Source organism: Heteronotia binoei, chromosome 8, assembly GCF_032191835.1.
Source record: "Heteronotia binoei isolate CCM8104 ecotype False Entrance Well chromosome 8, APGP_CSIRO_Hbin_v1, whole genome shotgun sequence".
Classification (NCBI taxonomy): Eukaryota; Metazoa; Chordata; class Lepidosauria; order Squamata; family Gekkonidae; genus Heteronotia; species Heteronotia binoei.
This window is the reverse complement of record NC_083230.1, coordinates 73,322,868-73,339,619: the sequence shown is the minus strand read 5'-3', so window position 1 is coordinate 73,339,619 and position 16,752 is coordinate 73,322,868. Positions and strand designations below refer to the sequence as shown.

General features: G+C 39.0%; 1 protein-coding gene across 8 annotated transcripts in view; it reads left to right on the top strand.

Annotated features, from left to right (window-relative positions):
• The window catches only part of ANKS1B (ankyrin repeat and sterile alpha motif domain containing 1B), an 831,045-nt gene that overhangs the window by 798,708 nt on the left and 15,585 nt on the right, over nt 1-16,752 (top strand). For 6 of the 8 annotated variants that reach the window (XM_060245226.1, XM_060245231.1, XM_060245228.1 and 3 more), the window contains 4 exons: nt 1,939-2,013; nt 8,769-8,897; nt 10,301-10,372; nt 13,068-13,154. In XM_060245226.1, coding sequence (XP_060101209.1) covers nt 1,939-2,013; nt 8,769-8,897; nt 10,301-10,372; nt 13,068-13,154 — 363 coding nt within the window. The remainder of the gene's footprint in view (nt 1-1,938; nt 2,014-8,768; nt 8,898-10,300; nt 10,373-13,067; nt 13,155-16,752) is intronic. The other 2 variants (XM_060245232.1, XM_060245234.1) reach the window with 2 other exon arrangements.

The window sequence follows — 16,752 nt, the reverse complement described above, 5'->3', positions numbered from 1 at the left end:
TATGAAGGCTGCTCAGGCAGCCTCCGCAAAGTACCCCCCCACACAGGCTTCCATTTGGGGTAGTGGGCTTTCCTTTGGAGGTTTCTAAACAGAGGTTAGATGGCCATCTGACAGCAGTGCTGTGAACTTAGAGGGACGTTCTTGTGATTTTCCTGCATTGTGCAGGGGGTTGGACTAGATGACCCTGGAAGTCTGTAATTCTGTGATTCTATCTGCGTAAATTCACAGAATCAGGAAGGATAGAAACTTGTTTGTATGTTTCAAAGGATTCAAAGGAGCAAACTTGGGTTTCCTTTTTCTAGCCACTAATACAAAATAACTCATGATGTTCTGGTTCTCACAAACAACATGATTTAACTGGCTGTGGAACTACACTGGCTGTGCCCCATCCTAATCATTTCTTTGCTCTACTGTAGAGTTTTAGAACTGAGTTTTAGGAACTCATTTCTAGTCCACTGAGAGAAAGGCAACCTCTGTTGCCAGCCCTTAGAGTTTTAGCAGTGATACAGCTTGTCAATCAGTGTGATGCATCCAGATTTCACAGAGGAAAACACAGGAGCAATAGTGATTTTCTTGCAAGAAGCTGTGCCTGTTTGAGTGCAAGTTTTATTTAGACAGTGATACTAAATCCCTGCTTCTTGTCATCTTTGACTGGCTGTGCCCTGCATACTGTGGTTAAGCCGTTGATGTATTAATTGCTAGCTACCCCAGAGGCTGTCGCTGAATTTCTCCTTAGTTTAAAGCCTTTTATTGTTGCCTGCTCAAGAGACTGTGGGTAGCTACTATATCTGGTGCTTAATTTAGTTGCTTGGCTACTATGAGCTATTATCTTAAATTTGCCTGTGGTGTTCAAATAAGGAATAATGTACCAGGTAGTCAGCTTCCATGAATCTGATTTCCTGTTCCTTAGCTGTGTCTGTTTTATTGTGGCCCTTGGTTGATTGGCTTTATTTCTATTTCCAGAAATACAAAGTCTGCTTAAATTCTAGCACCATTCATTCCAAATTACTGTTGGAACATGAATTAGGGTTGCCAGCCTCCAGGTGAGGCTTGGAGATCTCTCACTTTTACAACTGATCCCTAGCTTCCCTGGAGAAAATGGCTGCTTTGAAGGGTAGACATGTGACTGTGGCATTGCACCATGCTGAGGCCCCTCCCCTCCCCAAACCCTGCCCTCTCCCGGATCCACCCCTAAAGTCTCCAGGTATTTTCCAACACAGATCTGGCAACCCTAAACAGGATGATTGGTGGTCGCTCCATTTTGCTGTTATTTGTTCTTTACTAATAATTGCAGCCAAGATGGCATTTAAATGTATTTTGAAATCCAGTCACTAAGTTATGTTCTATTTATTTCCATATGACTTCTTTCTCATTAAAATTACTGGAGATTGTGGGGCATTGGTTTGGGTGGTTTCTCTATGTTTGGGGTGGCTATATTTTCTATATTTTGGATAGCTCTAATGGCTTTTATATATTAAATGTAGACACCAGTGACATAAGTGCTGGTTTCTCAGCATTGCTGCTTCTTTGATCATGTTCAGTATTTCTTTATTCCAGTCTCTATTAAAAATGATTTTAAAAACCTTTCATCAGGACGGTGTAAATCAATGGCTAAGATATGGTTGAAGGGTTCTTTCCTGCTTTTCAATTTTATTTCATAATTGTAAATCTGATTGGCTGGCTCTATCATTCTGATTAGACCTGTTACCCATGCTGAAATTCTTTTGTTGTAGTTTTCGTTCTACAAGCCCAAACAATGTCTTGTCAGCATATGCATTAAGAAGGATTCTAATAGAGGCTGCCAATTTAAAACCAACTTTTCTTGCAATTTTTGTCACAACCTACTCCCTTTGCTTAACTTGATCTTTCTGGATTTGGGGGTTATGTCGTGGTGCTTTTACATTTACAAGATGAGATGTAGTTTTCTGTTTATATTAGCAGTCATCTGTCTGTGAGATATGGACCAACCAGAATGCAGGATATCCTTACACAGCAGTCCATCAGGTTCATAATGTAAGATACTTCAATAAATGGCTACGTTGTCACTGTATGACTGTTCAGTGTGTTGGTGTTACTATTTGATATACGAGCCACGCTTTTCAGACTGCAAAGCAAATGTGTGATCCAATATTTCAAGGATTATATGTTTGTTTGTTTTTTGCATTTCATTTTGCATAATGTGCAATTAGTGTGTTGGTTTTTGTGTAACTGAATGTAATTTTTAAAGTTCCAAAGCCTGCTTTCTTTCTTGCCTTTTTTTTTTTAAAAAAAATTGCTATCTTGATTTCAGTTTCTGTTTTGGATCGTTGTCTTTGTTCACTTCCAAAGACAACAATATATGTAAATTGCACAATTGCTGCAATTTTGTTTTGTTTTGTGCCTTCTCCTCTCATAACCAAGGAGGATCCTCTTTAGATTCTTGGGGATCTTTTCCATCAGTTTTAAAATGCACTGACTCACTTCAGTGTGCGTTATATGGGTGGTGTCTTCTCTCTTGCCTTGACTTCTAAACAATGTACACTTATTATTAGATGCAAAAAGTGTCTTGAAAGCAACACCCCCATCTCTAGAATATCAGCTATAAGAATCTCCTTCACGTGTCACTTCAAGTATATGTTATTGCTTCCTGATATGTGTACAAAATAGACATGTTATGATACACTTTTTTCACAACACCAGTGTTAATACTTGCAAAAGAAAGAAGTAACTCTTGAAGCAATGCACTTGCTCAACTTTGCAACAGAGGGAAGATACATTTGCTTAGATACAGGGAATAAGCAGTGCAGCAAGAACCTGAATGCCTGCTTACATTTCGTTCTTGATGACCAGCACTAACACTGCTCATAATAATAATAGTATAATAATTACATGTACATAGTGACCACCTATGAGGGGTAAGGCCCTGCCCTCTTGTTTTTCCTGTATATCGCATGAGGACAGAAACTGATTATCAGAACACCCGAAAAGATCACTTACAAACCCATTGCAATCTATTTTAATACATTAATATTGATAATCATGAAGACCTGTATGTGCTGATCAACAAGAAATAAAACTGAAATAGTTTGGCTGAATAAAAATGGTGGGTTATGATATAATATTAAAGAACTACCATACAACAAATGACTTTTAAAAACTAAACGTCTTTCACTTCAGTTAAATTTTCAATCATCACATGGTTTTTAATATTTACCATGGGAATAACCCAGCCAAGGTTAAGCACGTTTAAGTTTCATTGATTTTATTGGATGATTTATATGTTTAAATACCTCCTAACACATCCTGATTTAACACGGGACTGATGATATAATTCTAAGACCACTTTCCTAGGAGTAAGCCCCACTGAGCAGACTTCTGTAGGATTCTGAGTAGATCTGTTTAGAATTGTGCAAGTAAGTGCTTACTTTTGGCTGAATTGTGCCCATTATTTGGAAGGTGATACTTATTTGGCTTCCAGACAGGTATTTAACTATAATTACTTCTGTTTGCTTGAATTACATTATTTACTTATTTAACTTTTATTTTTAGCTTTGTTTGGATTTTATAGCACTAGCTACCAAAATCATAATTTTACAATTTGTGAATAAATCTGTAATACAGTTCAAAAGGACTGTGGTTGTACACGAGCGTGTTTTCTGCACAGAAGAGGCAGAAAAGGTCATTTCACTGTCTTCCCCATTGCAGCTCCCAGACGTCCATAGATATTAGCCCACATGAGTCCAGTGATTTTAGAAATCAGCTACTGGGATGAAAAGAATATGGGGAATATCCCTGATGCTTGCTTGCATGGACTGCAAGATGCAACCCAGCATCTACTTAAATACTGAACATTTTTCATTTCCCTATAGGTATTACTTCCTTACTCTTAAATTGAGAACAGCTACTATGGATGCTTTTGGGAAGTATAACTAATGAAAACCTATGTAACCATATTCCATATGGACATATAGCTATTTACCCCTCTATTAATTACTAAAATCATTATCTAGCAAGACAGAACTACACATGACTGGCTATAGAGAGCAAATAATTATGTATGTTGAACATGGGACTGGGAATCTTGAGCACATAAAGAGCTCTGAATTGTGGCCAATGTTTTGTGGATAGTTATTCAGTAGGGTGTGGGAGGTCACTTCACTATGTCAGTTTCTGCATTCCTTGCCTATCTCATGTTTTCCCAAGCAGTAATTTTAAAAGCAGTGATGCTCAGCATAAATTTCCATACAGCTTTACCAATAGGGTATATTATCTTTCTGAAAATTATTTGCATCAAAGTTTTAAAACATGCAGATATCACATTCTCAACAAGCTGACTGTTCAAGTGGAAGAAAGTGTAATCTTGGAGCAAAAATAATATTTCTTTGATTGACATTAATAAGCTTACTTAAATAGAGAACAAGACAACAAACTTTTGTTTTCTTACCTATTTCATTGAATCACCTCTTCTATAAACACTGAAAAATTACCAAACGGTAAGCTGAGCAAGGCTTGAAATGTCCCATTGCTCCCAATGAAACCCTTTTCTGAGAAAAAAAATTCATAAGATCAGATTGCATATCATTGTTTCCAAGGGGGAAATATGCTGAAATCTTTCCTTTTGTATCTCTGGGTCCTAAAAGGCCTTCTGTCTTGACTGGATCAATCCTAATCAGTTAAGGGCCACCTCACACTTCATGTGACGTGTGTTCCCCACCACACACACAATATTTGCTTCAGTGAATACTGTAAAACATAAAATAGAATCTCTCTAATCATGCAGTGAACACATGTCCAGGAGCCATGTTATACATATCCACTGTGTGTCCTTCAGTACTGAAGTGTGATATGGCCTTAAATAGAATAAGTTTTTCTCTCTAGGGGATTCTTTGTCTAATAGCTATTAATAGTCAACGTTCAGTATTAACGACAAGATAATGCGTTGGACTGGAAGACTCTTCTTTAAGTAAAGTCAGATCTCGCTGTTTCAACACTCTAAAGAGTTATATAAATGCTTGACTGTTCATATAGGGAAGAATGCACATGTGATCCTCCTGATATGTTCAATCACCATTTTAATTGAAAGTAGCAATGTGTATTTTCAGTCTCAATACACTAGGCTTACCAATCTTCAGGTCCAGCGGGGGTTCTCCTGCTTTCCCAGGCTCCTTCCTGCTGCCAATCAGCTGACTGACAGGGGGAAGCCCCGCCCCCATGGCCACCATGTGACTTTCCACTTCCAGAGGCTTCAGTCTCCGATTGGAAAGGCTTCCTCTTGGGATGGTGTGTCTGTGTTACTTTGAAGAAGTTAGTAGCAACTCGTGAGTAGAGATGCCAATCCCTAACTTCAGAACCGCCAAAAACGGAGGGAGGAGGGGGAAGGAAATGTCTGCTGGGCATTATTCCTTATGTGGAGATCAATTCTCATAGGGTACAATGGGAAATTGATCTGGAGGTATTGGGGCATCTGGGGGGGGGCTGTTTTTTGAGGTAGAAGTACCAAATTTTCAGTATAGCATCTAGTGCCTCTCCCCAAAATACGCCCAAGTTTCAAAACGATTGGACCAGGGGGTCTAATTCTATGAGCCCCAAAAGAAGGTGCCCCTATCCTTCATTATTTCCTATGGAAGGAAGGCATTTTAAAAAGTGTGCTGTCCCTTTAAATGTGATGGCCAGAACTCCCTTGGAGTTCAATTATGCTTGTCACACCCTTGCTCCTGGCTCCACCCCAATTTCTCCTGGCTCCACCCCCAGTGTCTCCTGGCTCCACCCCCAAAGTCCCCAGATATTTTTTGAATTGGACTTGGCAACCCTACAATACAAAAATATCAAATTTGGAATAGTAGCACATTGCTACTTTCAGACAAAATGGTGCTTGTGTATTGGGAGGACATACATGTAGCACCTTCTCCTCATATGCATGGTCAAATGCAATAATGAAAAGGGCTACTATTTCCCAGAGCTGACATACCAGGATGAGGAAAAAAACCTGCATTTCCTGAAAGAGCAGATTAACTGTCATGCATGACTACTACGCTGCCTAAAAATTTTATGCAGCAAAACTTCAGAGTGTTGTTGGAGAAAGATATTTAAGGTGACTCTATAGTACTTTTAAAAGAAAAGGACCACACAAACTACATTACTGTCAGCTTCTGAACATATGCAGTAATGTTGGCACAAAGTTGTTTGTTGCATTTTCTGCAATCCTGCTTGGATTTTTCATATTGGAAGGTTGATATTATTATTGGTGTCTCCCAGTTTACCTTGTGGTTTTCATTGTAGATATGTCTTGTTATGACTGTGTGGCCTATGGAAATGAATGTACTGTGCTTGTTTTGTTTGCTTTGTCCTCAGTGAAGAAATAAATTGTTATTCTTTAAAAGGTTACTTTGCTATGCTCTTTGATTAGAATAGTCTCATAAGCTTTCCAATTTTTTTTTTTTAGCCTAGACTACAATGTCTTATTTCAAATTTATTTAAAACGCATTTAGCATGGTTAACACATAATGCAGCAATAAGCCCAGGGAATACTCTGTCTCACATGCTCATTCCATACACAGTTCAGAAATTAAACTCTTCTGCTTTCCCAAAATAACATATTTCACAGTTATATCAGAATCACAAAGTAGAGCTTGCTCTCTTTATTACTAACCAAGGTTACCAACAGTGTCTTAATTCCCTTTGAAAGGAAGAGAACAAAACATAGATTGTGATTTGGATGTAACCACAAATTAGTTTGTTCAGAAAACTACTGTATTTACTCAAAAAGATGACAACCTTGAATGTAAGACAGCCCTATTAATAATGTTATACTTTTTAATTGGACATAACTGTAACTTGTATGCAAATGTAAGATAACCACCTCTTTTTTTGTGATGGCATACTTGGGGAAAAACCAAGCCTTTCATTTGAGTAAATACTGTGGTCTTGTTTAGCCTGAGAACACATGAGATTGAGGTCACAAGCATGTTTAGATAATGTAATAATTTGAGTAAAGCATTCTGTCCCAAGTGTAAGAAGAATAAATTGAAAAATGATGGATAGAAGAAGCTAAACTAAGAAGAAAATTCAAAATACAACTTGGAACCAGGAGGTTTTTTAGTTGTCATTTTGAATTTTTTGTGAATGTAATTGTTATTCTAAAGCATAAATATTTGCTAAATTCTACAAGAAAATTCAATTAAGTCACTGCAGGTAGCAGTTAACCAACTCAGACTGTTCCACATGAAAAAACTTAGTCGACTCAAAAGCCAGTCTACTAATTTCAACTGCAAATAGGATCGCCTAGGGCTGCAAACCTGTACACACTTACTTGGGAGTTCCACTGGTTAAAGCACAAAATACTCCTGAGTAAATGTGCATATATGATCAGGGAATAGTAGAATTAGAAGGTACCCCCAGCGTCATCTAGCCCAACCCCCTGCACCAGGGCCGATGCGTGGGAGTAGGCAGACGCCTAGGGCACCACCTGGCGTAAGGGGCACCCTGACGCATGACTCTAGTTCCTGACCACTGTCATGTCCTCTCCCATCTCCAAGCTGCCCTCAACAAAACCAAGCCACCCCCCTCTCCCCGATGTGTGACTTGGCCTCCCACCTCATCCTATCCTGCCACCCTCCTTTCTAACATGGCTGGCAAGCACTTATTCTCACAATAACATCACATTTTTTAAAAAAAAATTAAAAATCAGTAAATTAAAAATGTATGTGACAAGTTTCAAGTCTGGCGCTCTTCAATATCCCTTTATTTTTTAATAATGGGGGGGGGCACTAGTGGGTGATTCACCTAGGGTGCCAGAAAGCCTAGCACCGGCCCTGCCCTGCACAGTGCAGGAAATTCATAAATAACTCCCCTACACACACACCTCAGTGACACCTGTTCCATGCTCAAAGGATGGAAACCCCCCCCCCCCAAAAAAAAAACCCCTCCAGGACCTCTGGCATAACTGGCCTGGAGAAAAATTGCTGACTGGCCCCAAAGTGGTGATCAGTGTTTTCCTGGGCATGTAAGAAAGGACCATGAGAACTAAGCACTGATATAGAACAAGGTCTGAAGAAATGTGCATGCATACGAAAGCTCACACCCTAGATAAAACTTTGTCAGTGTTATAGGTGACACTGGACTCAAACTTTGTTCTGCTACTTCAGACCAGCATGGCACCGCACTTGAATCTATGCATATGATAGTGTTCCCTCTAAGATGAGTTAGTGTGAGCTAGCTCACAGTTTTTAAGCCTCTAGCTCGCACATTTTTGTCTCGGCTGAGGAAGGATGGCCCTAGAGCAAACTAATTTATGCAGTAGCTCACAATTTTAATGCCAGTAGCTCACAGAATAGAATTTTTGCTCACAAGCTTAGAGGGAGCACTGGATATGACTGCACAGCTGCAATCTTACAGGTGCTGACAGATGCAATGAAGCATTCTTTTTACTACTCCTAGGATCAAGTTGTTAGTCCAGTCACACTTCACCTTATTAGAACCTCAGTTATCTGAAATTTCTGGCTAATCATATATACAAGGGTATATAAATAATATTTCTATTTTAATATCTGTTTTACAAACATTGTTGATATTTTGTTCCTTGCCAGAACATTCAGATAAGAGAGACCATATTGCCATAAGAAATGATATCCAGATAATTGTAAGTTGACTATAAGTTGCTTTATTCATCAGCATAGCTTACACAATCAAAATAATATGCAACCAGTGCAAATTCCAACGAATAAGGAACTGTTTTTAAAACCAAATTTGCCTTCAGCTTACATTGTTTTTGGAATCCATCTCATTTTCAGACGGGAGACTGGGGTGAACCTTCAATTACCTTACGGCCACCTAATGAAGCAACAGCATCAACACCAGTACAGTACTGGCAGCACCATCCAGAAAAACTCATCTTCCAGTCATGTGATTACAAAGCATTTGTAAGTCCACTTAACTCAAAGTTCCCTTCTAGAACAGCTGAAAATTGCCTAGTTTAAGGAATAAGTTTTATCATTTTCATTCTTTCTCTCCCTGCATAACATGAATGTTAACAACAATGAGGGCTTTCTTGGAGAGGGGAAATGCTTTTCAGTGTAAAAGAGTTCACAATGCCACCAATACAATTCAAATAGATATATCATATATGCATTTTCTTTAAACTTCTCTGAAGTTGCAGCCTCTTTGTTAAAGAAACAGGAAAGATCTATAAGAAAATAAGAATAGAAAAGGCCCTGCTGGATCATTCCAAAGGCTCATCTAGTCCAGTTTTTTGTTTCCAAAGTGGTCACTTAGAAGCTTTTGCAAAGCTGGTAACTAGGCTGTGAAGGCACTGCCATTCACTGTGGCTTGTCCCCAGCACCTGGATACAGAGAGAAAGAGATAGGTGCCCGATTTAGCTACTGTGATTATAGGCTTATCTTCCGTGATACTATCTAATCCTTTGATTTAAGCCATCTAAACTGGTACCTTCATCTCAAGGTGCTGAATTAAGAGATTATGAGTTGTCTGAAGAAGCTGTTTTTTGTCAATCACATTTGGCCTTTTTAGATATTCTGAGCAGTAACATTAATGTAAAGAGCCCTGTGGTGCAGAGTGGTAACGCTGCAGTACTGCAGTCCTAAACTCTGCTCACGACCTGAGTTCAATCCCGGTGGAAGCTGGGTTCAGGTAGCCAGCTCAAAGTTGACTCAGCCTTCCATCCTTCCAAGGTTGGTGAAATGAGGATCCAGCTTGCTGGGGGGGAAAGTGTAGATTACTGGGGAAGGCAATGGCAAACCACACCATAAAAAGTCTGCCATGAAAACGTTGTGAAAGTAACATCACCCCAGAGTCGGAAACGATTGGTGCTTGCACAGGGACTACCTTTACCTTTTTTTTTAACATTAATGCACAGATGAGGAAAATCTGGATTCTGTCTAATAGTGTTACTAGACTTCTATGTACTGATTGCTCTCTGGATGCAGTTGTGCATAGTCAGCATAATATATTTTACTTCCATATGTGACTTTACACAGCATTCATGTAGTGTTTATTTTTACAAAGACCTGTAACTACCTGGAATTGTGACTTTTTCATGCATGTCGCCAGAACTGAAAGAGTAGAGTTTCTATTCTGTATTGTGATACATTTTATTTTCTTAAGATGCCACCTACAGTTAGAATAAAAATGACATTTGCAGTACCTGGTGATAATGTTTATAGGTTAACTTCTGTACAAAATATGGAACAGTCTTTGCATTTGAAAATCAAATAGTATGAGAAGTTTGTGTGGGAATGAAGATTCTATGTCACATGTTTTAGCTGTGTAAAACTACAGAAAACAAAGTAATTGCTTGTTTTTCAAGTATTTAGGTTCTATGCTGGTAAAAGAACTAAGAGGTACAGAATCAACCCAAGATGCTTGTGCAAAAATGAGGGTGAGTAAAAGTCTTTCATATTAAAATTACTATAATAGTTGCAATTACCATTTACAAATACAGCTCTACCCTGCAGCTATTTTATACATACATAAATTGAATTGATTAATTGGACGTGAATGTATTTTATATATCAGTTACAAATAAAGTGCTTTTTTTCTGGACAGAAAAATGCTCTTGTTCTGGGCTAGGCTGAGTAATTTGTAAAGAGTTCTCTGTCATTCACTGGTAGATTACTTTACAGTAACCTTTCAATGTAAAGACTAACATCCAGACTGTGATGAGCCCAATCCCTAGCAAGAAGAAGAATTGCAGATTTATACCCTGTCCTTCTCTCTGAATCAGAGACTCAGAGTGACTTACAATCTCCTATATCTTCTCCCCCCACAACAGACACCATGTGATGTGGGTGGGGCTGAGAGGGCTCTCACAGCAGCTGCCCTTTCAAGGACAACCTCTGCAATAGCTATGGCTAACCCAAGGCCATTCCAGCAGGTGCAAGTGGAGGAGTGGGGAGTCAAACCCGGTTCTCCCAGATAAGAGTCCACACACTTAACCACTACACCAAACTGGCTCTCTATTTCCTTAGTGGAAAGGTTGAGTCACGAACTCCCAGAGCAGGAGACAATAGGAGCAAACCAGAAGAATCTAGAAAAATCTCCCATGTACTTTTTTAAAAAAATGCAGCTGTGAGAGGCCTTGGTTCATATCAGAACCATGGTGGTAGGAGAGAGTGAAATGTTTCTGCTTGTGCCTTTTTCCTAACCACAAATACCCATACCCAAGTTGATAGTTGCCTCAAGGAAGTAAACATATTTATACCATACACAGAGCCAGTGTGAACCAGTATGCCAGGTAAGTGGCCACCTAGGGTGCCACCTGGCCATGGGGCAGGCAGCAGTCACCTGCAACCCCCGGTGCCCTTCTCCACTGCCATAGCACTCACCCATACTTCTGCCTGCCTCTCCACCACCATCCTCCACCTCACTGTCCAACCTGGCCGGAACCACAGATCCAAGAAGGCTGAGCGGGGGGTGGGGGGGAGGTGCACTCAGAGATGCTTGGAACTGGCCCTCTGTTGCTGCCTAGGGCACCAAAAACCCTGGCACCAGCCCGATCCATACAAGCAGCCTGCAAGTCTCCCTTCAACAGGACAAGTTTTCTGCTTTGGAAAATTGATCCTGGATATTTCAGCATCCACTCTGATTTGACCTTTGTAAATCCTTTTTCTGTGGACCTCAGGAAATGGGTGAACCATTCTTAAATCTACTGGTAAGTGGCCTGGTCAATACCGGTGATTAAATACAATGGGAGAACCCAAACAGTTGCATAACGTAAGTACTGCTAAGCACCCCTAACCCCCTTAAAGTAATAAGCACATTTTCTTGGGGTGGGAAGACACATTTTGTCTTTATTTGCTTACAAATTTAGTAGCTAAGAATTTGGGGAGCAAAAAGTCTTCTAGAAGTAGAGAACACAACAGTTATTCCTTAGCCAGATCAAAGCTCTTTTCCCTGCCCAAATTCAAATGATATACTCCTAGTTATGTACCTCCAAATTCTGATGGGTATTACAATCCTAATGAAGGAGCTTCCATTTTTTGTGCATTCCTGATAATCAGGCAATGCAATAGCGGTAGTTTAGTTCAGTTATTTTTTAAAAACCAAAATAGTAAGAATGGAGCAGTAAACCTGAACAATGTAGGTTATGCAGGAGAACAACTTCATGGTCAGGACAGAGAGATGATGCTGCATGCTTGTAAAACTGACAAGAGTTGAAATGTAACGGGCTTTTAAAACTCAGCAGTCTGTTTTCACTTGGGTATTATAAACATCGCTTGTGTTTGTTTCATGGTTCTGTGACAGAAATTTATCTAAATGAGAATTATTTTCTGGAATTATTTTCATTTTCATTTCATGTATAATTTTATAAAGTACATAGTATTTATAGTAAGTTCTGGTAATTCATTTCCTTTTTTGTCCCCATCTTCAGGGGGAAATTAAGTAGCAATCTTAAAAGTAGTTTCTAAGACAATAAGTTATACATGTAAAACATAACCTGAATCTTTCTTATTATGAAGTCTGTGTATTGTTTGCAAACATATTAATATGAATAATATGAAATAATATGAAAGCAAACATTAATATGAAGAACAAACAGGAAAATTATCGGCACATTGTTTATGAACAATTGATAGCTTTTTAGTTATTTTTTTGTCTATAAAATAGTGGATCCACAGTCCCAGCCATATGGTACCCAAATTAAAAGTGTAAAAACAATAAAATAGTAATAACAATATTAAAATTCAGAACCAGAATTAAGAATGATGAAGATAATAAAAACAATAAAACCAGCAGCAACAGCAAGTAATTCAAACAACATAAAAACTAAAGTAGTGGAGGTGACATGCTTATTTTGAGGCTGTTTACTGATTCTAATGCATATTCCTGGTTTGTAAAATCCTATTAGGAAACAATCTAATCATTGTCTGTCCACTGTCAACATCCCCTTTTCATCTGATGTTTTTAGATATAGTAAGAGGCCACCAGTGTACATTTCTACTGAAGTAAGAAACCAAATGATTTTTAAAAATGCTTTATTATTATTGGCAGAAATGCTTTATTATTATGGGCAGAAATAAAAACACTAGTGGTCAGTGCACCAAAACTAATTTTCTGTTCACTATTGTTTGCAGAAGTCTACAGAACAAATGAAGAAAGTCCCTACTATTGTTTTATCAGTTTCTTACAAAGGAGTAAAATTTATTGATGCAACAAATAAGGTTTGTATACATGAAAATATAATTAGTTAATGTTACTGTTGGGGTCAGTCAGCACTTTTTCTCCAGGCCAGTTTAGCAAGGGATCTTGAAGGTTTTTGCCATCTTCTGGGCATGGAGCAAGGGTCACTGGGTGTGCACATGGGTATTTGTGAAGTTCCTGTATTTTGCAGGGGGTTGGACTAGATGGCCCTGAAGGCCCTTTCCAACTCTATGATTCTATGATTTTCCAGTTTTCAGCTGTTTATTATATTGTTATCTTCAGACCTGCTCCTTGATAAATCCTGGACACCATTTAGGTATGCTTAATACCCATGAAAAGTCCAAAGTTGGCTACTTCAGTTCCATTGCTTACAATGGGTTTTAAACACTGCTGAGACAAACAACAGCAATATGCATGCTAAGGACCATTGAGTGACAGCTGATAGAATTCACTCTCATTGGTGGACTGCTTGGAATGGTCAAAGGCAAGTGGCAGTTAGGCAGTTGAAAAAGTCAGTTAAGGATCTGAAGGGGATTGAAGACTGACTGGAGAAGAGAGCAGATTTCTTTTGGAGATGCTCTCTCAAGAGTGTGGCAAAAGTCACAAAGCCGAGTCTAATGCAGAGCCCATGAAGTGGGGTTTTAAATATTAGAGACTATGGTGAGAGACTGCTCTTAGAAGTGAAGAACAGTCTCTGTATTTGTCAAAGAAATAAGCACACCTCGAGGGGGGAAACAGTCTCTTTATGAAGCTTAGTGTCCAAACAACGGGGGGGGGGGGGGGAGGCTGGTGGATCAGGCTTTGGAAAAAAGGATTTTGAGGTGATAGTACAGGATCCTCAAAAGGAGCCAAATGCCCAAGTTACTTGTCTGAATAGGCAGATAGTAACAATCATGCCACCAGGAGAAGGACTAGTGCAGGGACCTTGGTCTTACACCCATAGGGACAAAGCTTAGTGCACTCAAGTTTGTGTGAAACTGTGAAGTGAAAACATTAACTAGAAATGTAGTCCAGTCATAAAAAGGTAAACCAGTGAAATTTGTGAAACCTTTAGGGAAAGTGAAGCAACTTTCAGGGAAATACTGTTATCATGAGTAGCAGTTGCCTCAGAAGTTCTGTGTGCCGTTTTAAATGTCTGTTTACATCTGCTAAAGCCCAAACTCCTATGTACATATCAACCACCTTCTCTGCCAGTTTGTTTTAATAAAACAACTTTTGTTTAATCCTCCCCTTTGCCTACTGTGCCATTTTCTCAAGGGTAAATTTTTAAAACAAATAGTGACAGGGTGATCGATTTTAGTGGAGCGCTGGTTAAATCAGTCAAGCCCATTGCATAATTGGCAGCAGCAGTTGGGTTCAAAATCCCCCCTTGTCATAACTGCCTTTTTTTGAATTATGCCCTTTGTGTAGCTGAATCGGTTTTATTCTGTCGAATAAACTACTGGTTTTCCCTGAAGGAAAATATTATGGCTGATCTGTATAACAATTGAAAGCAGTCTTACAAAGGAAAGGTGTTAATTTATTTCTGGACTATTTTATGAAAGCCAGCTCTATGCAAACCAGAATTCTGTGTGATCAAGCTTAGACTCTGAGTATCCTATGAGGTTTGCCTGTTTTAAAATCAGAGCCATAAATCCTGTTAAAAATATGCCTAAATTCACTTGTATGATTTCAGATTCTGGCAGACCTTTCAGTGAACTGGAGTGGTTGAAATGTACATTAAAAACCATGAAGCCTTTTGAGTTTTCTGATTCTAATGCCAGCATTAGTTCTAATTCATTCTGATAAATGAACTTGGTTTATCCTCAACTGCTGTGGAAACACCATAAACATTCTATGGCAATATTTTTACTTTTATTTATAGAACACTGAATCAATGTTTTTAGTTTCACCGTTATTGGAATAACAATCTATATTGTCTAATCAAGCAGTAGTTATTTTCTCCAGCAAAGAAAATACGACAAAAGCTTATTATTGGGTTATGCTCAAAGTAGTGTAAAACTAAATGAGTATTAAACAACATTGAGTCTTAAGATCTTTACAAATTGGTTCTCATTAAGGCATAATTGTTAACTGGGTGGTGGTTCTCTGCAGGCCATGCTTTATGTAGGAATAATAGTTTAAAAAATCTATCAGCACTTTGAGATAAGAGGATTTGATAGTGGTATAGGTTACAATTTCCTATGGATTCATGCTTTATAAGAGTTTTCTTCTAAAGCATGAATCCATAGATATGAGTCATGACAGTTTCAGTATATATTGTTAAAGCAGGTGACTAAATTAATAATCCTGTCGCTCAAGTATCTACAATTGCCTAAAGAGATAGTTGTGCAGACTGTGTTGTCACAGGGTAGGGGTGGACATCAGATTTATAGTGGCTCTTGTTCATAAAATAAACTTGAAGGATATGTTGAAATGCTAAAATAAAGGTGAAGCATGCATATCCCAGTCCAGCAGATCCTTTGTACATATTTTGATTGTGGTGATGGCATTCTTTCAGCTTTCTAGACTCAATTACGTGAAACAAAACAAATGCTCATCTGAAATAACATTCAGATAAGATTAATGTGCTAGAGGTATAAATCCTTTTCATTACACTAAGCAATTATATTTCTTGCCTTTCCTGTTATACTAATCTGGTCATTATAAGTAGTTTCTGCAATTTTAGTTTAAATTCTCTACATCCTCATTGCAGAAAGCTGTTGGAGTGTAATCTGAAATGAATTCAAGGAGTGAAGAGCTACCAAAATATGTGGAGGAAAGTTTTTTTTTTTCTCTCCCTATTCTGTGTACAGTGATGCTACATTATATTCTATTATACTAAGGCTATGGCTTGTCTTAGGTGATGCTACATTATATTCTATTATACAAGGCTATGGCTTGTCTTAGGGTGAGATTACATGAGAGAGTTGGCCCAATTTAGCCATGCTTCCCCTACAGATTTAATGTGAATGATCACAGTGCACATCTGCCCCAAAGTCCCACTGTACTTACCTTGTCTTTGGATGGGCTGGGGCCAGATTTTAAATCTCTAAAATGCCTGCAGGGTGCATTTCCCGGCCATCTGAATGGCCAGAGTGCACAATGCATCCACCCTGCATGCACAGGAGCAATCTGAATGCTCCTCTTGTGTGTGTGTGCAGCCCATGCATCTCCTAGCAGCAGGGCAGGGGCTGTGTGATTGTCACAGCACACATCAAAGAGTACTTGGTTTTCACAGCTGGGATACTGCCATGCCAAATTCCCAGTGTGATTCCACCTTTAGTCCCTATATGAACATCAATCAAGAACAGCCCTAGTTATGACTTCATTTGCACAGGTTAGAACATGAATCGCCAATGTGGTGCTCATGATCACCATGCTGCCCATTGGCACCTTTCCTAAAAAAATTTAGGAAGTGGGCAGGAGGGCCACTTGATTGTGCAGATTTTTTGCAATGTTGCTTTGGCAGTGGCTGCCTTGACAGCGCAGGGGTCTACATTGTGTTACTGAAGTTAAGCTGTGGCAGTCATTTTGTTGCTACCTCCACCTTCTGTGGTAGCCATTTTGTGGCAGCCATTTTGTTCCCACCATGCCATGTCAGAATTCCAAATGTGCCCACAAGCTCAAAAAGGTTGG